The following is a 24,363-nucleotide window of genomic DNA, read 5'->3' as shown; positions in this document are numbered from 1 at the left end:
CTGAGATAATTTCAAACGATGTAAAACCATTTTTGTTCAAAGCTAACTCTGATTTTTTTGTGCTTTCTTTTTCACTCCAGGCCAGATGACCGGTGCCCACACCCGTCTCGAGTTCCACAACCTGGAGACGGGCATCATGACCGAGCGCCGCTTCATATCCGTGGTTCCCTCGAACTTCATCGGCCATCTCCAGGGCCTGACGTTCAACGGGTTGCCCTACCTAGACCAGTGCAAGAACGGAGACATCTCCTACTGCGAACTGAACGCCCGCTTCGGCATGCGCCACATCATCGCAGATCCGGTGACGTTTCGAACGAAAGGCAGCTACTTAGCTTTAGCAACGTTACAAGCCTACGCCTCGATGCACCTCTTCTTTCAGTTCAAAACCACCACGCCAGACGGCCTGATACTCTTCAACTCTGGAGACGGGAGCGACTTCATCGTAGTGGAGCTAGTTAAAGGGTGAGTGTCAGAGGATTTTAAGGATTTGTTTTTGGCATATTTTTAACTGTTTATGTGAATACAAAACCACTTTTTTTTTCTGTTTTTAGAAGATTTTTTTGTTTGTTAATTTTTGGAGTAACACTAATCAGTGTTACAGTTGACTCACCAAACCTCAAGTCCAAGTTGTTACTGGAGTCCCCAGTGTTCAAGTCTAAGTTAAGCCCATTGTCTGGGGATTCATAGAGAGGACCACTGTTTCAATCCAAACTATTCACTGTGTGATTCTGGACTGTGTGGAAAACTTTAGTTATCAACATCAGACTCTGACTGATCCTGTCAGTGTGTGTGTGTAGATTTAAACTGTTAATGAAGTTACAGTGCTGTGTGTCATGTATAAATACACACTGGGCCTCTCTTAATGAGGCGCTCATCAATTCTGATATGATAGGATCTCTGTAGGTGTCTGATAAACTCTAAAATGCCTTCAACCCTCATGCTATTAATCAGTATTTAAACCGACCAAATATCCTGGATGGTTACTTTTAGCTAGCAGCATGCTAACGGTAACAGTTCATGAAACTTCTTTTCTGGATGCATCCCTGGACAGATGTCTGTTAGATTATAAGGTTGTCACTGTCTTCTCCTCATTTGGTCTTTGAAATTCTGGATGTGTGGTGTTGCTCGTCTTTGGTGGAAAACATGCGGCGCCTCTTTAGACTCCTGAAAGGAACTGTTACTGAACAAGACAGCAAGTGAATGTGAATGCAGGCGAGGGCATGTTTCTGCCCTTGCTCTAAACTGGATAGTTATCAAGGCCTTGTACATGGAAAATAGAAAAAAACTATAAGCAGCTTTTATAAGTAAAGAAGAACATCTTTACAGCAGAAATCATGTTTACAGCCTGGTACAACAATGAGTGTGGTCTGAATAGCTCATTTCTCTATCAGCACACACTGTACAGGGGGTGAATTTTTTCACAAGTGTTTCATGAGTTCAGCATTTCCAATATGGCTCCCGCTGACGATTGGCTTCAAAACAGCGCTTCAGAAACAGATTGGCGACGTCACGGATAATACGTCCATTATCTATACAGTATATGGCCTCAGTCCAAGTCTGAATCACCAGAGCTCGAGTCCACACATTCAAAAAAAAGTCCTTACTAAAGCTAAATGATAAATGGACTTTTTACACAGCTCTTCCTTGAAAACGTCTGACCCATCAAAGCGCTTTACACAAGGTGTCACATTCACCCACTCATACCCTGAAGTCTGAGGCTGCTATGTAAACACCCACCACTTTGAAAAAATCTGATCCTTTCCCTTAGTTTCAAGGTTAAGTGTCTTGCCTTAGGACACTTCAGCATGTGGAAAGCAGACCTGGAGTCAAACCCCCAACTCTCCTATTGAGAGTAGACCAACTCTAGCACGGAGCCCTTTACTGAAGAACTGAGAAACAGGATCACTTTCTCACAGAATCAGATATTTAGCATGAAGTATTCCTGTCTCCTGTTGGCCAACAGGTTAGAATAATGTGCAGTGTTTTTTGGTGTCACGTTTGAAATCAAGGAGCTTATCTCAGTCTTTTTTTTAAATCTAGCACGGCCTTGCTTTGTGCTGCAAAGAGTCTAATTTTGCAAAGCAATCCCTCTGTTTTTTCTGCACCACACATCAGAGTCTCATGAATTCCCCACTGGTCACCACACAACCCGAGAAAGAAGCCCTTAAACTATCATTTGAACTGTGGCAACAAAACAAAAACACAAAGTAAAGCGTTCTTTCTCTTAAAGTCAACACGGAGCAGTGAGTCATTTAATGCTGCCATGAATCATTCGGGGCTGGATGAAAGGGACTTTAGTGTATGCTGGTGAGTAATCATAATCTGACGTCTTAAAAGCTCAGCTGAGAACTGCCAGGAGAGAGAGAGGAGACATATCCTTGTCTGTTTTTCAAGAGAAAAACACTCTCTTGGGTATCTATTAACAGATTACTTTGGTGCATAATTGCTAGTACAAAGGAATTCTCTGACCATTAAAGTGTGTGCTGAATTTTCCACAAAAGCGTGAAGAAGCCTGCGCGGACCGGAAATAAACTGTCTCGAATTGTGAATCGTATCACCCTAAAAGCTGTTCATAATTAGAGTATCAGAAAGAGGCTTTTGCTTGTGTATCTCTCTTCCCCTTGTGCTCTATATTCAGCACAGTTTCAACACAAAAGCCTGAGCTGCCTCTGCCGCACAAAGACAAGAGGCGACATAAAGGAACGGGAATCGAGGTAGAAAAGCAGAAAAAGCGCATACCTTGAATGAGACAGCCTCAATAGCCTTAACCTGAAAGACAAAAGGCAGCCATATTTGTGTGAAGGAGGGAGCTGTGCCACCTTGTATACCTTTGGGCAAACACAGGCTTTCAGACAAAAGGAGGTTTCTATATTTACATGTCAAACAAGTGAGTAAAAAGAAGAAATCCCAGGCCGTGTGTGCAGCCACAGAAAACATCGATAGCATTTTTTTTGAGGCGGGATACAGGATGAAAACATCAGAGCCAGAATCCAATCACTTCATCATGACGACTGAGGGATGAGTGTTATTGACTGGTCCCTCTCATCAGTGTGTGTTAGTCAAAGAAAACATGTAATGATGAGAAAGTGGAGTTTGAATTTCAGAGTGGGGCCAAATAAGGACTGAGCACTCCACTCTGCAGAGTTATTCTGACAGGCTCTTCATGTTTTTGACTGTCTGTTTTATCAACAGAAGTATAGCATGTAGCTTATATTATATTAGTTCATGTTTAGTGGTTAAATATTTTTAAATCATGTCGTTTTAACACGACATGCAAAATCCTTAGAACTACAAGGTTGCTTTACGTCAACACAACTTAATGGGTTTAGGTAGGAATCCCATCTGCAATACCTCTCCAGAGCAGAAGGTGGCAGTAACGTGGGACAGGCCCTATTCATCAGCCAAGGTAGCGTGCTTCTGGCAAAGAGGAGACATGATGGGGAGTTGGGAGAGATCACCTGTGACAGGTGGCCGAGCGGTCCAAGCACCCCACGTATCAGGGCTAGTCCTCGTCGCAGAGGTCGCCGGTTTGACTCCCAGCCGGTCGACCATCTGCTGCATGTCTTCCCCCACTCTCTACTCCCCACGCTTCCTGTCTCTCTTCAGCTGTCCTGTCAATAAAGCCGAAAAAAGACCAAAAATAAATAAATAAGCTCTCCATGATCATATTATACAAGTTATTGTGACCCAAGACAATGAAGTCAGATCCTACCTTAGTAAATATGTTGAAACAATCTTTACAAATTAAGTTTGACCCAAACATTGCAATAAGTAATGGTAACGTAAATACTTTATGTTCATTCAACATATTTACAATTAGTTTCAACAAAAATGTATCTCGCTAAATGAAAGCATTTTAATTAGGTGGAAATTCTTTCCAGAATTGTATTATGTTCAACTAACAAATTAAGTCTTTGAGTGTGTCCTACACTGCAAAAACTCAAAATCTTACCAAGTGAAATTTTTAGTCAAAATGTCTTCTCCCACTTGATTTAAGATACATTTACTTAACATTTGAGAAAGATAGAGGGACTTGTTTTAAGACATCTTAAATATCTTAAGTCAAACAATCTTGAAATGATCTTGTTTTGAGTTGTTATTTAGAAGAAACAAGGTTTATTTTACATTTCAGACATTTTTCAAGCTGAGATCTTATTTGTAGAAGACGGACAATCTTGATTTAAGACAAACACTTTACTTGATTTAAGGAAATGTATTTTATTGGAGAATCCATCAGATAACAGCTCCATTGATGAAAGAAAGAAAGAAAGAAAGAAAGAAAGAAAGAAAGAAAGAAAGAAAGAAAGAAAGAAAGAAAGAAAGAAAGAAAGAAAGAAAGAAAGAAAAATTGTTGTTTTTAAGGGTGAGTTACAGTTTTCAGGCACTGTTTCTTCAAAATCAGATACAAATATACATCCTCAAACTACATGCACACAATGAAACACCTACTTTAGAGCATAGCTGGCTTATCCTAAAACACAACATGACTGAATATTAGTATATCCAGCTCACTATGAGAAGACATTACATCTCAAAATGCTCAAATTAAACTTTGTCATCTTATTTCAAGTACAAGATGGTCTTACACCTAGAGAAGTGCCACTATAATACAACTCAAATTAAGGTGAATATATCTCAAATGAAGAAGTTGACATGAAATTCATCAGTGCAAAAAAAAAAAAAAAAAGATTGAAAAATTCTAATTGTTAGCATTCCTGGCTTATTCTGAGACACTCAGCTTTAAATGCTGGTCAAATATTACTTAAAATAAGTTTCCCTGCCATTTCAAGGTAAAAGCACCTTGAAATAAGTTTTTTTTCTTATTTTTCAAGGGGCATTTTTGCGTCGCAGTGACTGAATGAGCACACACGTGAACGCTCCTCACTCTGATCTCTCTCTCTCCACAGCTACGTCCACTACGTCTTTGATCTCGGAAACGGGCCGTCGCTGATGAAGGGCAACTCGGACAAGCCGCTCAATGACAACCAATGGCACAACGTGGTGGTGTCCCGGGACGCCAACAACGTACACACGCTCAAGATCGACTCACGCACCGTGACTCAGCACTCCAATGGAGCCAGAAACCTGGACCTCAAAGGTAAGAGGAGTCTGGCTCACTCTCAGAGATAGATTGTTCCAGAGAAGCAGTGACAGGAAAGAACTAATTCACTGCCATCCTTGGTCTGTCCCTTAAGTGTTTTTGGGTGCTGGCCATGAACACACACCGGCTGGAATCCATCTAAATAAGAGACACTTTTCAGAATCTAAGAGGCTTTCAGATTAGCTCTGCTGTACTTCCATTGGTTTTTAGTCACTGATGAGTTCTAACTTTTATACGCCTTTCTACAAAACATAATGAAATGTTACTTCCAAAATTATCCACCATCCTTTATTTGTTTGTTTTTTGCAATCACTCTTGCAATATGGGAAATTTAAATGTACTGCAGGGATATTATGACATGGATCTATATCATCATCATCATCATCAATCTTTACTTATATAGCACCAGATCACAACAAATGTTATCTGAAGACGCTTTTCCAAACAGAGCAGGTCTGGACCGTACTCTATGTTCTATTATTAACAAAGACCCCACATCAAGACAGGATCAGATCCAGTCCCATCTTACAGACAGGACTCAGTCTGATCTCATCTTAATCCACCATGAGCAGAGCACTTTGCAGCATTTAGCAAGTTACAGTGGCAAGGACAAACTTCCTTTAACAGGCAGAAACCTCCAGCAGGACCAGACTCATGTTAGACACACATCTGCTGAGACCGTGTTGGAGAGAGGGATAGAGGGAGATGAAGAGAGAGAGAGAGAGATGTTAGTGGTGAGACTGATAGTAGTAGTAGTAGTAGTTGTAGCCGCTGGCATGTCAGTAGCAGCTGGCGTCTGGAACGTCCACAGCAGCAGATGCCGTCTATGGCAGCGACTCAGCTGAGGTCTATATCAGATGGATACTCTGAGGGTACGAGCCAGGAGGGCGGTGAACTACAACAAATCAAACTGGGCCTACAGTTCTTAGAAGCTGGATGGGGAAAGCTTAGAATAAGGCTTTCAGAAGAGCTATAATTTAGTTTTGGTCTGAGGTAAATTTGAATGCTAGAATTGAAAATAGCTGCCACTCCACCACCTCGGCCAGTGTCTGGAGGGATATGAGCATTAAGGTGACTGGGAGGTACAGTGGGGAGCGTACCTATGTTCCCACAGCTCTATGTTCCCACATTTCCTTTTTCATTAATTTGTATCAGATTGTATCCCCCTTTCTCCAAATTTGGTAGCCAATTACACACAACCTATTATCCAGTAGCAATGGACTACATATGGAATGTAGCTTTAAAGGTGACATATCATGCAAAATGGACTTTTTAATGGTTCTCTACCTGAAATATGTGTCCCTGGCATGTCTACAAACCCCCCGAGAATGAAAAAAATCCATTCTGCCCCTGTTTTGATTTCTCCACCTTTCTGTAAATGTGTGTGAAACGAGCCATTTCAGACTTCCGTGTTTTTGTTACGTAACAACAATATCCGGTCTGTCATGGAGTCAGAGCTCGGAGCTTGTTCAGCCCATAGACTGTATAAAATAATACTGAATCCCCCCTCCGTTTTTCATTACCTGCACAAATGTGTGCTAACAAGGAGCTTAGGAGGGAGGCATGCTAGTTGTAGGCTGTCTTAATAAACACAAAGGTCGGTTTTACTCCCCACGTCTACAGATTTGAAGATCTAGTGGATGATTTTTATTTATCATGGATAAGTGCTAGCGCTAGTTAGCATAGCTACATAGCTACATAGCTACATGTCGTAGCTGTAGCTGTGTACCAAGACACACGTCTACATACTGACAAATAAAACAACAAGAAACACTAAATCTGTGACCAATCCTTCAGAAAAGGTCCTGCTGCCTTTCTGGCAAAGGTCGGTTTTACTCCCCACGTCTGCAGATTTGAAGATCTAGTGGATGATTTTTATTTGTCATGGATAAGTGCTAGCGCTAATTAGCATAGCCACATAGCTACATGTTCATAGCTGTAGCTGTATACCAAGACACACGTCGACATACTGACAAATAAAACAACAAGAAACACTAAATCTGTGACCAATCGTTCAGAAAGGTCCTGCTACAGACGCCTCTCCGTCAGGGTCAAATTCTGGATCAGATTCAGAGGGTTGAAGTAACGCGGGTCTGTGAGCAGCCGTGTATATTCAGCCAACATGTAAACATTAGATCAACGTGCTGGACAGCTGAGGCACATCCACTTCCTGAGGGGGTGTGGTCAGAGGGAAAACAGAGTGTTCTGAGGAGGACTGAAGAAGAGGGTTTTTCAGGCAGACCAAAATCTGATTTCAAAGTGTTTTTTTGAGCATAAACTTTAAAGACATGTTTTGGGGACCTCTTAGACCAATATATATTGATGAAAAAAGCGTGATATGTCACCTTTAAGCTAAATCTGGTGCACCCATCTCTTTTGTGTATTGCAAACATTTAATGTAAGTACACATTGTCCTTTTAAATAAACAAACTAAACTAAGTAGCACAGAGGCCTCGCATTGACAATCTTTCAGTCAGATCAGTTGAATGAAGCACAGCAACTGGACACAAACCATAGTTTTCAGTCCTAATTTTGAAAATATCCCAGTAATGTGGGAACATAGGGCTGTGGGATCATAGAGCCTAATTTTCAGTAAAATAATTTTTTTTAGAAATGTGTTTGTCAAGATTTAACTATAAAAAACACAAACCACTCTCTTCTACTTCCTCGTCTTCCAATCAGTGTTTTTATCATCACCCGCTCATCCACTAAGTTGTAAACAAACAAATATTAAACGGTGTGTTCCTCTACTGCTTGAGAGTCAGTCAGCTCGTTTGAAATGTCGTGCAAAGAATCACGTACTGTACGTCAGGCCGTGAAGGGTGCACCCGATGTTTCAGATGCAGCCTTCAACGGGCCGCTGTGACACAGTGGGTCTTCAAATGCATCTTTTGAAGACTGCAGCTCCTGACACAGCAGCAGAATGACGAGCTCTCACATGACAGGGCTGGATGTCATCATAGAGCTCCTGAAATGAGGACCCTGGTCCAATTAAATGAAGAGGAGGGGAGAGCATGGTGTGTATGTACGTCACAATACCTCACAAAATGAGTCAGAAAGTCAGATTTAGAGGATTTTATGACATGGGGTTCAGGATTAATAGACAAAACAGTGGCGCCAAATCTCAATTTAGAGGTTGATATTCTTCCTGTTTAAGTTTTCGCTGGAAGTTCACTTTAAAAATTGAAGACAAAACACTCATCAGAACAAAAGAATATAATCCCCTGTTCTGCTGTAAAAACAGAAATCCAAATTCCTCCATTGTATTTTTGTCAGTTATTAATGTCCTCGCTGCAAAAAAAACGGCTCTGAAAAAAATCAGACTAACGTGAATTTGCATGTGCTTACAGGACATTTCAGCAAAAGAGCCCATCATAAACAAATGAAACCAAATGATACTGCCACTTGCAGAACAAGAGTGGACAGGTATTGAATTAAATGTTTACAAAGCCTGGGAGCAGCTGTGTTAACCTCTCCGCTCCACCTGGAGAAATGATTGCCTCTCGTACAGCAGATGTCGGCTTTGTAGGAACTGAGGCAATATCCTTCACCGAGCGGTGTCCTGACATGACCCAAATCCAACATGGCAGGCAAAGGTGGAAAAAAAAGAATCACATCAGAAACAAAAATAGCGTGTCTCTTCCGCTCTCTGCGCTCTGCTCTTTTGTCTTCACTCTGTTTGACTAAAAAAACTGTCACATTGGGATCTCTTGACTTTTCCACACGGTGTGATGACTATCTTTTGATGGAAGCACCTTTTACTTGTTTGACTTTAAAATACCCTGCCCTCCAGTATCATCTTGAAATAAAAGCAGTGGTTATGAGGCACTTAGGTGTGAATAGGTGTCTCTGGTTCGGTGAGAAACTAGGACTGGAAGCTCGGGTAATTGTAGGCTCTAGACCTCAGAGGCCAGGTTTTTTTTTTTGATGTGTTATTTGGATGCCTGAGAGTGGCTGTCTTTGGGGGGGAAAGAGTGACAGCATGGACATGAAAGTAGGGAGCAAAACTGGAAGAGAAGGGGGTGCTTACTTGGAAGAAAGGCACCAGGATGTTGACAGCGGACAGCAGAGGACAGAGTCACCAGTGCTAAACACTTTCAAGTACCTGTCTGTACCAATATCAGGATTAGATGGATGATTCACTTTGATTTTCACTCGTGTCATGTACCAGAGTTTGGAGAGCTCTTGAGGGTACCATGAGTTGTTTTGTAAGACACATCAGAAGTCAGGGGGAGCCCGGGGGGCCACCGAAGGCTGCATGAAGTCAAAGGATCAAAAGGCGCCCCAAGCTTTTTCTGGGAAGACATGATTTGTAGTCGGACTTGGACTTTTTTTTAGCTTTGTCCTTTGGGGTAGTCATAGTGCAATTAAAAAGGATAATCATAAGAGGGGGGGTTGTGGAGCCATGCGAGTTGTCCTTAAACTGGGTTACAGACAAAACCACAGAGCCAGCTTTCATCAGCTGGAGACACAGGGAATAAAAGTGTGTACAATTAGATAGAGGTGTTTAAGCATTGAGATATCCAATTAGCATCAAGGTTTTGTGCAAGAACGCAAATAAAATGCATCAAAACTGAGTTAATTATGTTATCGTCACATATGCTTTGGAGGAAGAATGTAATTGTCCCGTTGCTCGTGTGCTCATTTCACAGGGCTGAGATGTAAATAAAGGAATCGGTAATTACTCGACATAATGAATGCCTGCCTTCCAGGTTTTTGATTATAGGAAGCTGCAGCATCATATGTATTCATGACGCAACGCATCTGATTGATGGATAAAGCCAGTCTCCTGTGCATCCATCGAATCTTCTGCAGTGATCCCCTACAGTAAAGTGAAGTAATTGATGTCTTTAATTAGGAGAGTTTTGTTTTTGATAGATCGCGACTGTCTGAGCCGCTGCCAATCAACTCTGGAATTAGTCATGGGAGTCATTAAGAGACCGTCAAGGAGAGCAGTGAGGGTGTGAGCTGCTTTAATGCATGTAGGTGTACGTCGCAGCAAGGACGTTATCCCGCGTCATCTCTGCATTTTAACTACGTTCAATCATGATGCATTGTGTTCTTTGTAATCAAACATAATAGCTTTTTATCCAATCTGAAGAAAGAGAATCACACACTCAATAAACATAATGGACTCCCTATGATCGAAAAAAGAAGTGGCCTGTCAGCTTTTACGCACTTAGCTCGAGTAATTAATCAAAACACTACAAACCAAGCCTGTATCTATGAGATTTCTGAGCTGAGATCAGCTTCCTCTGCATATTTCACCTCAGTAAAGGTTTGTCACTGAAGCAAAACAAAAGACTGAGGTGTAGCTTCACCTACTCTCCCCAAACCTCTTCACTTTCAGGACTTCCTCCAGGTATAGATGCTTTATTTTTTAGAAACTAATCCATCGGGCCACCAAGCTCAACTCAACTTTATTTTTATAGCACCTTTCATACATACAACAAGCATTCAGCCCAAAGTGCTTCACAAAAGAAGAGAGAGACAGAAAACAAAAGAAATGTGTAAAATAATAAAAGACATAATCATAAAGAAAGTACAAAATCAAATAAATGCAATGAAATTAATAGAATAAGTCAGGATAGAAAGCACAATTAAAAATGTATTATATATATAAATATATTTTATTTTTTTTGAGTGGGGGCTTTATTGCCTTTATTGGATAGGACAGCTGAAGAAAGACAGAAAACGTGGGGAGTAGAGAGGTGAGGGAAGACATGCAGCAAATGATCGTGGCCGAGGGTCGAACCGGCGACCTCTGCGACAGGGACTACATCCTCTGTATGTGGGGCATTTAGACCACTAGGCCACCAGCGCCCCTATCAAAGTTAGAAATATCAGATAAAAACAATCAATAAATAAATAAATACATGAATAAATATAAGCATAAATGAATAAATAAATTAACCTATAAAGAAATGTTGTAACAATTATTATAATAATGCAGTCAGGGCGAAAAATAAATTACTTTTAATTAAAAGCCAGACTACAAAGGTAAGCCTTAAGTTTACTTTTAAGAACTTGGCTCCTAAATTCGGTGGCCTAAAATGTTCTACATAAATAACAGAATGAAATATGCTTCCAAAAAGAATCTAAATTAAACTGAGGTTCTTTGTAAAGATGAGAAATAAATGTTTTCTAACAGGCAGATAGGTCTCAGTCTTTCCTTTATGAACAAACATATTGGGCCTTAATCTCCAACCTCAGCACAAGCAGCTTGGTGCACAGCGTAACTGTCTTTTATTTTCCACCATATGCAGTCATAACTTTTAAGCCCAACGCCCACGGCATGTAAATAGTGAATGAGGTAGTGCCCATGATTCTCAAAGTATTAAAGTCTTAAAATGAGGTGTGGGCAGGCACACAGGTAGCTTGTTCATATCTTGTGGACAGGCATTAGAGTTCACAACGTGCATTCATACACACACACACACACAGATGTGCAGCAGCACTTCCATGCCATACCACAGTATTTGCTGTTACAGTGGAATTGAATTTTTGGATTGGACAGAGTGTATTTATTGGGACAGAGGGCTTTGAGATAGCAACAGGTGCCCCTCTTCTCCATACATAGAAATACTTATTTTTGGGCTGATCTAAGGTGCCAGAAGATGGGGTCATCCCAAGCGCTATCTCCTTGTACCTGTTCACCTCAACCCTAAACCCCTAGACCAAGTTCTTCATTATGTGTGGTCTTGGATGTGTGCTCTCTTGAATACATGCAGAAAACAGGCACACACACTCACACACACTCAAACACAGCTAAGAGGTATTCTGTTTAACAAGCCTCAAACATAACCACCAATCCCATCGATTATCATACACACAGACTCTAAAATAAACTTTACAGTGTTCATTCTGCATGTAGTAGAGACTACAGCCATATGATCCTGCACTAGAATAAGAATGAAGATTTACAGCTCATCTGTCTTAGAAGTTAATTACACAGGACGTTAGTTTCCATGATCCTGGAGGTTTAGATAATCAATAAAGTTATGCTGCTGTGCCTTTTGTGAAACATGCACTTATGCACATATATGTTAATTTGGAAAGTCCCTGATCATGCTGATGAATTGTTTCTTGGATATAACATCAATACGTACATTGAAGTAACTCTGTGACCTGTGTGTGTTCTGCATGTTTATGGGCACAGTATCTATCGGCACACACTGTACGGGGGGGTTCATTTTTTCTATCTCGACGGTTCAGAAGATATTAAGATTAGCAGTTGTTCCTATTTAAGGACATGACTGACTTGACTGACAGGCGGGAACACATAGCTGTTGGCTAGGAGGCTCAAAGCCTCTTTACCTCACTCTAAGGGTGCATCTCAAAGCTCTAAACGGCCATCCTCGCGTCTCTTCCTCGCGTCTCTTCCTCGCGTCTTAGTCCCGCCCACCAGAGATGTGAGGAAATGAAACCAGACGAGAGAGGAGAGAGGAGATTTGTATTTAGAGTAATGAGACGTCCTCTCCACCTGAGCGTCACTTGAAGCGACGTCGGTTTGTGATGACGGCTTTAACAGCTGTTTGTGTCTGCACACATGTTCACTGTAATAACTCAGAGACAGAGCTATGTTACTGTTTATATGTATCAGTGTTTACCTGTTTAACACACACCTGTTTAACACACATGTTCACTGTAATAACTCAGAGACAGAGCTATGTTACTGTTTATATGTATCAGTGTTTACCTGTTTAACACACACCTGTTTAACACACATGTTCACTGTAATAACTCTGATCAATATAAACATTAACAGAGCTCTGTCTCTGTGTTTACCTGTTTAACACACACCTGCACATGAAGAGAATCTGCTCTCTGTTTATTCTGTCCTGAAGCATCACGGATCGATTCATCAGTAAAATGCCTCATTATTAAATTATTATTACTTTAAGGGAAAATAGAAGCCATGCAACTCTTTTCAAACCCCATGCTCATTAATGATCAGCCTCCTATGAAACTTTATTAACCTGACAGGAAATATAACAAGTGTTTTTACTAACAGACAAACTTTACTGTCAGACGTTTATTCTCTAAATGAAGAAAACCAGAACAAACGGGAAACTAAAAGGAGAAATAACTGATCATGAATATGATCATCTATTATCTATTACTCTATTTCGTTAGACAGGGAATCTGACAAAAACAATCAGATATAAGATAATCCATCCTCTGTTATATTGAATGATTTTGCGTTCAGTATTTTGTGTTTAATACTCACAACAAACACTTTTTAATCTCAGCTCATCACATACAGAGTGTTTAGAAACCAACATGTGTTTATGATCTGTCTCAGGGCACCCTTAGTGACTGTTTTAAGGTCTGTTTCAGGGCACCATTAGAGACTGTTTTAAGGTCTGTTTCAGGGCACCCTTAGTGACTGTTTTAAGGTCTGTTTCAGGGCACCATTAGTGACTGTTTTAAAGTCTGTTTCAGACCACCATTAGAGACTGTTAAAAGGTCTGTTTCAGGGCACCCTTAGTGACTGTTTTAAGGTCTGTTTCAGGGCACCCTCAGTGACTGTTTTAGGGTCTGTCTCAGGGCTCTCTTAGTGACTGTTTTAAGGTCTGTTTCAGGGCACCCTTAGTGACTGTTTTAAGGTCTGTCTCAGGGCACCCTAAGTGACTGTTTTAAGGTCTGTCTCAGGGCACCCTTAATGACTGTTTTAAGGTCTGTCTCAGGACACCCTTAGAGACTGTTTTAAGGTCTGTCTCAGGGCACCCTTAGAGACTGTTATAGGGTCTGTCTCAGGGCTCTCTTAGTGACTGTTTTAAGGTCTGTTTCAGGGCACCCTTAGTGACTGTTCTAAGGTCTGTTTCAGGGCACCCTTAGTGACTGTTTTAAGGTCGGTCTCAGGACACCCTTAGAGACTGTTTTAAGGTCTGTCTCAGGGCACCCTTAGAGACTGTTATAGGGTCTGTCTCAGGGCTCTCTTAGTGACTGTTTTAAGGTCTGTTTCAGGGCACCCTTAGTGACTGTTTTAAGGTCTGTCTCAGGACACCCTTAGAGACTGTTTTAAGGTCTGTCTCAGGGCACCCTTAGAGACTGTTATAGGGTCTGTCTCAGGGCTCTCTTAGTGACTGTTTTAACGTCTGTTTCAGGGCACCCTTAGTGACTGTTTTAAGGTCTGTTTCAGGGCACCCTCAGTGACTGTTTTAGGGTCTGTCTCAGGGCTCTCTTAGTGACTGTTTTAAGGTCTGTTTCAAGGCACCCTTAGTGACTGTTTTAAGGTCTGTCTCAGGGCACCCTAAGTGACTGTTTTAAGGTCTGTCTCAGGGCACCCTTAATGACTGTTTTAAGGTCTGTCTCAGGACACCCTTAGAGACTGTTTTAAGGTCTGTCTCAGGGCACCCTTAGAGACTGTTATAGGGTCTGTCTCAGGGCTCTCTTAGTGACTGTTTTAAGGTCTGTTTCAGGGCACCCTTAGTGACTGTTCTAAGGTCTGTCTCAGGGCACCCTTAGTAACTGTACTAAGGTCTGTCTCAGGGCACCCTTAGTGACTGTTTTAAGGTCTGTCTCAGGGCACCCTTAGTGAATGTTTTAAGGTCTGTTTCAGGGCACCCTTAGAGACTGTTTTAAGGTCTGTTTCAGGGCACCCTGAGTGACTGTTTTAAGGTCTGTCTCAGGACACCCTTAGTGACTGTTTTAAGGTCTGTTTCAGGGCATCCTTAGTGACTGTTTTAAGGTCTGTTTCAGGGCACCCTAAGTGGCTGTTTTAAGGTCTGTATTTTTTCTCTATCATTAAACTTAGCTGATGTAGTCCGAGCCGCTGCAGCATCCAATCAGTGAGTGATATTCGATAAGGGGGCGTGTCTGTCAGAGAAAAGACTTCCGCAAAGTCTTCTCTCATGTTTCCTCGATTATCCCTCCTCCGATCAGTCTCCTTTCTCCTAGCTCCTCTCTCCTCCAGCAGCGTTTAGAGCTTTGGGATGCAAGTTAAAATGGCGCGTCAGTAACTACTTCTGGTTCGAGCGAGGAGACTGCAGTTTAGAGCTTTGAGAAGCACCCTAAGTTTGGTTAAGTTCAGCATTTCCAATATGGCTTCCACCGACGATTGGCTTCAAAACAGCACTCAGGAACAGATGGGTGACGTCACGGACACTGAGTCCTCTTATTATACAGTCTGAGTGAGACATGCACTTCTTAACTTTGGGCATAGATTGTCTAAAACATGGATGTAGTCTCAGTGATGCCACCCATTAGTTTTTTATACTTTTTACTTAGTAGTTTTCACACACAAAGAAACAACAACAAGGAAACAAAGCAAGACAAAACAAAGACGTGGCAGCATGTCAGCATTGGATGAGTTTTCTTACATATATATATATATATATATATATATATATATATATATAGCTTCTGTAAGTATCATTGAGTTTAGGATTTGATGCCCAATGCAGAAACACACTTTAAAGAAAATGTACAAAGAAAAAGATCTACAACGTCGACAAGAATAAACAGAGAAAAAAGAAAAGAAAAAGGCAGAAGAAAAAAAAAAGAAAAGTAAATACATAAAGGAGATTTAAATCAGATTTTATTTAGCACCCATTAGTTTCTAAACATGGGTTTTGAAGCCAATCCATGGTGGTAGCCATATTGGAAATGCTGACTCAAAAAAAAAGTTGAATTTTGCTTTGCAGGTGGGAATCTTCCTGTTGGTGAGCTTCAAGTGGACACTCAAGGAACTGCAGTTTGTTTGCGTTTCCACATTGGCTATATGTTTGAACTCCAGACGTTGCAATAGGGCCCGATGTTTGTTTTAGATATTGTACAGCATATGATAAAACATTTGTTGAAAAAATATGGAGGGGAAAAGTGAAGTCAGTAAATTTTTATTGATATCTACAGTCTGCAGGGATGATGTCATACTTTCATTCAATTTGTGAGGATCAGTATCATGTGGAGCCATAGGAGAGGCAACATTGGCACAGACTTTAAAGGCTCAAAATCAACACAACTTGCAGCAGGACAAGAGGAAGTATTTCACTGCAGGGTACGTGGAAGAGTTTGTGCAGCTGTCTCTGCTAATACTAGGTCAAAATAATCATTACATTTGTGGATCTGCAACCATGTGTTGACAAGGCCCACAGTGACGTTGGCCTGAAGGTGTAATCTGTATTTAATATTTGGTGGCCTTTGAGTGACGTTTTATTGGCCATTTGCCATCAAGCCAGAGCTGTTGTCAAACCCGGTCTTGTCTTTATCTGAACAACCCTTGTCTGCAGAGGCTGCAGGCTGAGGCAGCTTTGTGCTTGTGGGAAGAATAATAGTTTTATATCTCGCCTCAGAAGACTTGTGGTGAGAATATGTCTCTGTTCTCAATTCCCTCGTCTTATTGGACATTCAGACCTTGCTCTATAGTTCTGCTGTGACCGTTCCCTTGCCAAAATATCACACGCAGTGATGCCTTTTGGAGCAAAGCACTCAACCTAAACGTGTGTATTTGAAGACGCCAGCTTTACTAATGCATACACCATGTTCTGCCAGACATGACAGGCAGAATATTTCCTCACTCGTGGACACACAGAGTATACTGTGCATGCTTTCCTCAGTGTGCAGCAGTCACTCACAAAGCTCTGCAAATCAAACGGAGAAGAAATAGCAACAATAAGCCGTTTCTCACATCTCCTTGCTCTGTTTTAACACCACTGCTGCCTGCATTTCAAAGAAAAAAAAAACATTTTCTAAGCTTTATCTGTGTAATTGCTCAGACAAAATGGGAGAAATGGGTTTTGTGCTCTCTGTCTCTTCCCTCTCTTTGTTTTTGGACAGACAAAAAAAAAAAATCTTCAAGGCATCCCTCTTTGTCAGCCAAAGTATGGTGAAGGAACAACACACAGTCCCCAGGGAGAGAGCACTGAGTGGATCTAGTTTTGTGCAGAGAATGCAAGTCTCAAAAGACAGCGTGTTGAACGTTCACCACAGAGGGAATACATCTCTGTCACTCCTGTTGACAGCCTGCAGAACACAGTGATAGCAAGTCATTACCATATTGTTGCCAGAGAAAGCGTTGTTAATTCTTCAGTGTGAGCTTAAAAGATCTCTATCAGATTAACCATGAATGCTTTAAAAGATGATGGAAAAACATGATAATGCAAAAACATCCTTTAGTTGTGGTGAAAGATACCCACAGATCATAATAAGCTGAACATGATATCACTATTACAGTGAGTGCAGATTGTTAAATTGGCGAGCATTACCAAATTAAAACCAGCGAATATCACTCCAGCCTCTATCCAAGTTTTCAGGAAGAGAACGAGTGTTCTTCAGTCCGCATATGCATGTTTCACTCACATAGTACATCATTTTCAGACTAGAACTTCTTGTTCAGGTCAACTTGTACTCACTTGGGTCAGAATACATTTCTTTGGGAGCTCTGTTTCTTACAGGGCAGTGATAGGAGAGCTTCTTTTTAAAATCGACACAGAGTAAATGTGCACCTGGATCAGGTTTCCAAAGCTCAGAATGATACTTGCAGACTAAAAGTTAATGACATCCTCCAATTCATTTCCCCCTGTCCTTTCAAATGTATTCTATTTACCTAACTCTCCATGTATCCATGCACAATAGTATTCAGCATGATGTAATAGGCAGGTGACTAAATGCATGCCTAATTGAAGCAGGTGGAATGAATTGATGCTTTTACAACCTGTGTCTTATAATTAGAGATGACACAAGGAGACTAATTAGTTTGTTGTGCAAAATTCAGACAGATCTGTTCGTGCATTTATGAAACCTGTGAAATTAGAAGCAAATTGAGCACAGTATATGAGTCAATGCGGAAGTGTTAAAAACTGCACTTCCTTGAGTGTCCACTTGAGGCTGGCTCTTGAAGTACTTGAAACCACATACACACCCATTAAAAAAAAAGGCAATCTTTATAGCAGAAATAAACATGTTTAAAGCCTGGTTCAAAAAATGAGTGTAGTCTGGATAGCTCATTTCTCTATCAGCACACACTGTATGGGGGTAATTATGTATTTTTCATAATGGGACAATTTCAAAGATATTAAAATTATGAATTTTCCATTATGAGAGGCACAGCTGACTTGATTGACAGGCGGGAACAGTGTAGCTGTTGGTGAGGAGGCTCAAAGCCCGCCTCTTCACGTCACACTAGCTCAACAGCAGTTATTTTAAGTTGAGCATTTCCAATATGGCTGCCGCCGACGGTTGGATTCAAAACAGCACAGAAACAGATGGGTGACGTCACGGGTACTATGTCCATTATTTATACTGTCTATGGTATGAGTGTAATACATCCTGTTTCCAATATGACTATGATGAAAATAGTGTGTAGATCGGTTCAGACTGGGAGCGTCATCAAACCCCTTAAAGTGTAGATTGATCATCTTCTATATGAGTTAGTGCTGCCTCTCTCCTCAAGGGTGTGCTATGACTGTAGGGGAAACATCAGTGTAGGGATGCGTTCAGGTGTGATGGTAAACGTGAGATTTGGAGTAGATTTAACTTTATAGCTTGTATAGGAGTTACGACTCCTTGGTCCATGGCAAGAAAAAGAAAATTAATAAAGAAGAAACTTGCTGGCTTTCGGTTAGGAAGACTTATTTGTAGCATTGTAGAGAGGGCTTTTACACTAAAACAATTAATTTTGTGCAGGTTTGATAAATTATATGCAAGTTCAAAAAGGGGAGGGGCTTCATTTGGGGGTTTTCAGCCAGTGGATGGTGACTAATCTAAAGAAAGAAAGAATGAGAAAACAGTCAAATTTGATCGTTGTTTGATTAACGTGACTAAACAAGATCACAGTGTCTGCAGCTAAACAACGACAAGTGGCTTTGCTGATGCAAATGTTAGCAGAGCTAGTACCAGATGCCTTCAATCGTTCTTGCAGGTTAATGTCCACATGCCTATCCAGGTTACAAATTGCACCATTTAAATGGTTAATAAACCAGTTTAACAAGGCACAGCCTAGATCAAAATACTGACAGACTGCATCATCTGTGCCTGTTTACATCCGGGTAGTAGAGCAGTATCGCCTTAGGACATTTGCCTGAGCTTCAGCACCAGCTAGTGTCAGCTCAGACGCAACATTTGACATCATCTTCGAAGGACAGGTGCGTAGGAGAGAAGTGAGAAGAAGCTCACAAAATTGGAGATGCAAGAATCCCGCACACTGTCCAACTTGCATATAAAAAAGTTGAATTGCAACATTTCGGCGCTAGACCTTCATCAGGCAAACATTTTGAGAAGACACGCATAATAACTTAAAGAGGGTTTGGCTACCAGCCATTGCCTAATCAGTGTCACAACATCAGGTGTGGACAGATCAACGAAATAGAAGAAAGGGTGTTGAGCAAGACATTGTAAATTCATCAATTTGAATAAACAAAAAAAGAGGTTTATCAATAAATCAAACTATAAAGTAAGAACTTAATAACTTGTCACCCAATAATTAGAATATGAATAATCGGATTGACTGAGAATTAATTCAAGAAAGGTGACAAGATTTGATCATTTCTTGGAATCTCAGCTGCAGTTTTTCCGTGATCTCATGACTGACTGAAGGTGTTTTCCAAAGCAGCTGTGAAAAGGATTCTTCCTTGGCTTGCAGTATCAAGGAAAATAGTTTTTGGAATTACCTGGTGTGAAAAGCTTGGGCCAAAGTTGCCCAAGTGTTACAAATTACTATAATTTTGAGAATAGCAGGAGATGTCAATCAATGGAAATCCCATACGTGTCCATTTTGAACCCTCTATGCCACCCTCCTTACAAAAGCTACTCAGCTCCAACACGAATGTAATTTTCACGGCATGAATTTGAAGGCACCGAGGGGGATGTCCTTCATCAATCTCAGCACGAGAGTACCGGCTTGTTGTTTGATGCTTTATACTGGGAGGGCTTCTTCTCCTGTTCCCAATGTTCTTTTTTGATATTTTTCACCACATGCTGTGATTTGACTTCATAACTTCACAAACGGTGAAACATTTCAATTCCCAACTACAGTGCAATGCAAATACTCCTCAATACGGATGTATAATGGTGTTTTTGTAGCATCTTAACTGTAGCATTTGCCGTTTTTATAAGTAGGCTTTTCCCAAAAATAAATGACACCATCACCCAGAAGACAAGCAGCCTTCTCCGGGGGAAAGACAGCAGGAATAATCAGCAGCATCCTCTGTGTGACAGGAAGCATTAGGGTGTAATATGTGTCTTCATTTGGAGGAACACTTGCACCAGTCAAACCACTCGGGGTGGACAGGAGCTAGCTGTCTTCATTTGTTTATGCTAATTACGCAAAGGTATCACAATTAATTTAACAATGATATATTGATCATTAATTCATAAGTGCTGCACATGACACCTTCTCAAGGACACTTAAGGTTAATTAATGAATGTTTCCTCACTATACTCCATTAAAATAAGTGTCCATAGCCGTATCATGTATTGTTTATCATCAGTTGATGGTGATCCAGGTTTCCAGGCATGTTTAGCAACTATCTGTTGTTCTATCTGTGTCTTGCATATTTCTTGTGAAGCTGAACTTGAAGTGAACAGTGTTGGTCAAGTGGACGAGGAAGTAAACACAAACACGGTCCCCCTAAGGGACATACCCTGCTTCAGTATTCAAACAACATGACAATGTGAACGATTGTAATGTCATTATTTCATACAGTGTTGGGAGATGAGGGAAAACAACAACCGCATATAAATATAAAGAAGAGTTTTTCAGGATGAAGGAACACAGTGAGGGGGAATAATTTGGCATACAATATTCAGTGCCTGTCCCTTCCTTTTGAAGATGACTGCTAATGAGGCTTGCTTGTGTGGAATTGTAACGAGATGACATTGAATATGTTCCATTTTTTTCACCAAAAGCCGAACAAATTGAAACACAATATGGAGGAGAGGTTTGGCAAGGGAGAGAGAGGAGGAGGAGAGGAAACAACAAAACAGGTACACACTTTCTAACAAGCTCTGCTTTTACCAGCGGGGAAAATTGAGATTAGCCGTTTGATCACCTCCAAGCATTTCATTCTTCTTCTCTGGTTTATATCAGCATCTTATAAACCAAGCCAGCCTGGTCGCTAATCCTGTCACAGTACCAAAGCATCTTAATATCTCACAGCAGACCACGTACACCGATCGTTGCGGTCTAGGAAGATTTTCAGATCGAGTTGTTCAGTTTCACTAATGTGAAAGACTGGAGGATGATCCATCTCAACAACTTCTGATTTTCAGTTTACCATCAGACTTTGGCATCTATGAAAGCTCGTCGAGAAGTTGGATATCAATTTTTCTCAATCGAATTTACTGAGGATAGAAAATTGTAGCACTATTGAATACATTTATTCTTTTAACAATAAGTAAATACTATAATATATACCATAAATCCTCAAATATAATCAAGGGCCTTTATTTGTTTTTACTGCAGAAGGTACCAGGCCTTTATATGAAGCAAGCTTGTATTAGAGGCAGGCCTTTATACAAAGCAGGCTTGTATCAGAAGCAGGCCTTTATATGAGGTAGGCTTGTATTAGAGGCAGGCCTTTATACAAAGCAGGCTTGTATCAGAAGCAGGCCTTTATATGAAGCAAGCTTGTATTAGAGGCAGGCCTTTATACAAAGCAGGCTTGTATCAGAAGCAGGCCTTTATATGAAGCAAGCTTGTATTAGAGGCAGGCCTTTATACAAAGCAGGCTTGTATCAGAAGCAGGCCTTTATATGAGGCAGGCTTTTATTAGAGGCAGGCCTTTATACAAAGCAGGCTTGTATCAGAAGCAGGCCTTTATATGAGGCAGGCTTGTATTAGAGGCAGGCCTTTATACAAAGCAGGCTTGTATCAGAAGCAGGCCTTTATATGAGGCAGGCTTGTATTAGAGGCAGGCCTTTATGTGCAGCAGACTTGTATTAGAGGCAGGCTTGTATATGAAGCAGGCTTGTATCAGAAGCAGGCCTTTATATGAGGCAGGCTTGTATTAGAGGCAGGCCTTTATGTGCAGCAGACTTGTATTAGAGGCAGGCTTGTATTAGAGGCAGGCCTTTATACAAAGCAGGCTTGTATCAGAAGCAGACCTTTATATGAGGCAGGCTTGTATTAGAGGCAGGCCTTTATGTGCAGCAGACTTGTATTAGAGGCAGGCTTGTATATGAAGCAGGCTTGTATATGAAGCAGGCTTGTATTAGAGGCAGGCCCTTATATGAAGCAAGCTTGTATTAGAGGCAGGCCTTTATACAAAGCAGGCTTGTATCAGAAGCAGGCCTTTATATGAAGCAAGCTTGTATTAGAGGCAGGCCTTTATACAAAGCAGGCTTGTATCAGAAGCAGGCCTTTATACAAAGCAGGCTTGTATCAGAAGCAGGCCTTTATATGAGGCAGGCTTGTATTAGAGGCAGGCCTTTATACAAAGCAGGCTTGTATCAGAAGCAGGCCTTTATATGAGGCAGGCTTGTATTAGAGGCAGGCCTTTATACAAAGCAGGCTTGTATCAGAAGCAGGCCTTTATATGAGGCAGGCTTGTATTAGAGGCAGGCCTTTATACAAAGCAGGCTTGTATCAGAAGCAGGCCTTTATATGAGGCAGGCTTGTATTAGAGGCAGGCCTTTATGTGCAGCAGACTTGTATTAGAGGCAGGCTTGTATATGAAGCAGGCTTGTATATGAAGCAGGCTTGTATTAGAGGCAGGCCCTTATATGAAGCAAGCTTGTATTACTGGCAGGCCCTTATGTGAAGCAAGCTTGTATTACTGGCAGGCCTCTAGAGGAAGGGGGTGAGATAGGATCCCATTGGGTCAGTGAGCCAGTTCCCCCGGCAGTCAAAGCCTATAGCAGTATAACTAAGAGGTGGTCAAAGCCTGATCCAGCTCTAACTATAAGCTTTATCAAAAAGGAAAGTTTGAAGCCTACTCTTAAAAGTAGAGAGGGTGTCTGCCTCCCGGACCTTGACTGGTAGATGATTCCAAAGGAGAGGGGCCTGATAATTGAAGGTTCTACGTCCCATACTACTTTTAGAGACTTCAGGTAGGACCAGGAAGCCTGCATGTTGGGAGCGTAGTGTGAACACCAATGGCAAACTACCCATGATATGTGGACTACCTTTTTTAAGCCTTCAGTGTGGCTTTTTTTCAGTCACAATATTGTATTTTTGAGCCAAAGTGACCATATTTGGATATTTGGATAAAGGAGGAGCTAAGGGGAGGGAGGGATTGGCATTTTTTTAGTTTGCCGCCAATTGTAGTGCTGATAAATGAGTGATTTTCTTTCCTCATTTATTGAACTGGAGGACATGCAAAGAGAAAAAACAGGGACAAATATTACAGAAACAGACGATAATTGCTTATTAGTAAAGAGAAAACAAACTGAAAAAAGCAGCAAAAGCATTCAAGTGAATGAATAAGAGAGCACAAAACACAAGGTTGAAACTGTTTAAAAAAGCAAGGATTCCGATATAGAATCACTGAGTTTTACAGCCTTATGTATGACTGCATGAACAATTTATTGTAGTTGGTGAAATTAAAAATAAACATTAAAAAACAGCTTTTCCACTAAACCAAATTGGAAATATCTGTATTCAGATTATCCATAGATGACATTATTGCATGTAAATGAGGGTATTTCATCAATTTTTTGGATGATAAGCAGCTGCAGTTATGATGGACCAAATCATTTGTGTGGAAAATGAAATAGTTTCCATCTCTGAGGAACACAAAATGCAAGGATACACTTCAACATTGAATCTTTGTGTGAGAAAATGCTTACAGGGTAAATTGCAGATGCAATTACAGAAAGTGTTTCTTTGCCTTTCAGAGCTCTAGGGCAGGAAAGGTGGAAATAAAAAGACTGTTGGATCCTTATATTACCCCGTACAAATGATAGCTCTGTTGTTGCATCTTTTATCTAACAAGCAGACCTCACCAGCTTTTCAAGGAGGCAGGAAAGGTGTGTTTCATCATTCTGATTCATTCAAATGAGGTTGGTATTCCGTCATGTCATTCCTGGTACCCTCATCTTTAAATAGCTATTTAGTATTTCGAGGTAAATTTCACAAAGGATGAGGTGGATTTGTAATTTGGGAGCCACAAACAGGCTTTTTAATATCTTAAAACACAGAACTTCTAAGTGAGCTTTTTAGAACAATCAAATACTGAAAGAGGCGTTAATCGTGTCTCTGTGCTGTTGACTTTTGAACCGTTAAAGCCTTTTATGCTTGAAACAAGAAATCAACACCATAAACACAAGTTTGAAAATTGTTGGTACTGACTTCTATAGACCCCTTTACTGTTAGTAAAGAG

The 24,363-nt window shown here is 40.9% G+C and overlaps 1 protein-coding gene across 1 annotated transcript in view; it reads left to right on the top strand.

Annotated features, from left to right (window-relative positions):
* The window catches only part of nrxn2b (neurexin 2b), a 1,139,450-nt gene that overhangs the window by 627,067 nt on the left and 488,020 nt on the right, over positions 1 to 24,363 (top strand). Inside the window, exons 14-15 of the mRNA XM_034676291.1 lie at positions 81 to 462; positions 4,908 to 5,098. Coding sequence (XP_034532182.1) covers positions 81 to 462; positions 4,908 to 5,098 — 573 coding nt within the window. The remainder of the gene's footprint in view (positions 1 to 80; positions 463 to 4,907; positions 5,099 to 24,363) is intronic.

This window comes from Notolabrus celidotus, chromosome 23 (assembly GCF_009762535.1).
Source record: "Notolabrus celidotus isolate fNotCel1 chromosome 23, fNotCel1.pri, whole genome shotgun sequence".
Taxonomy (NCBI): Eukaryota; Metazoa; Chordata; class Actinopteri; order Labriformes; family Labridae; genus Notolabrus; species Notolabrus celidotus.
Note: the sequence above shows the minus strand (reverse complement) of the source record. Positions and strands in the feature narration are given on the sequence as shown.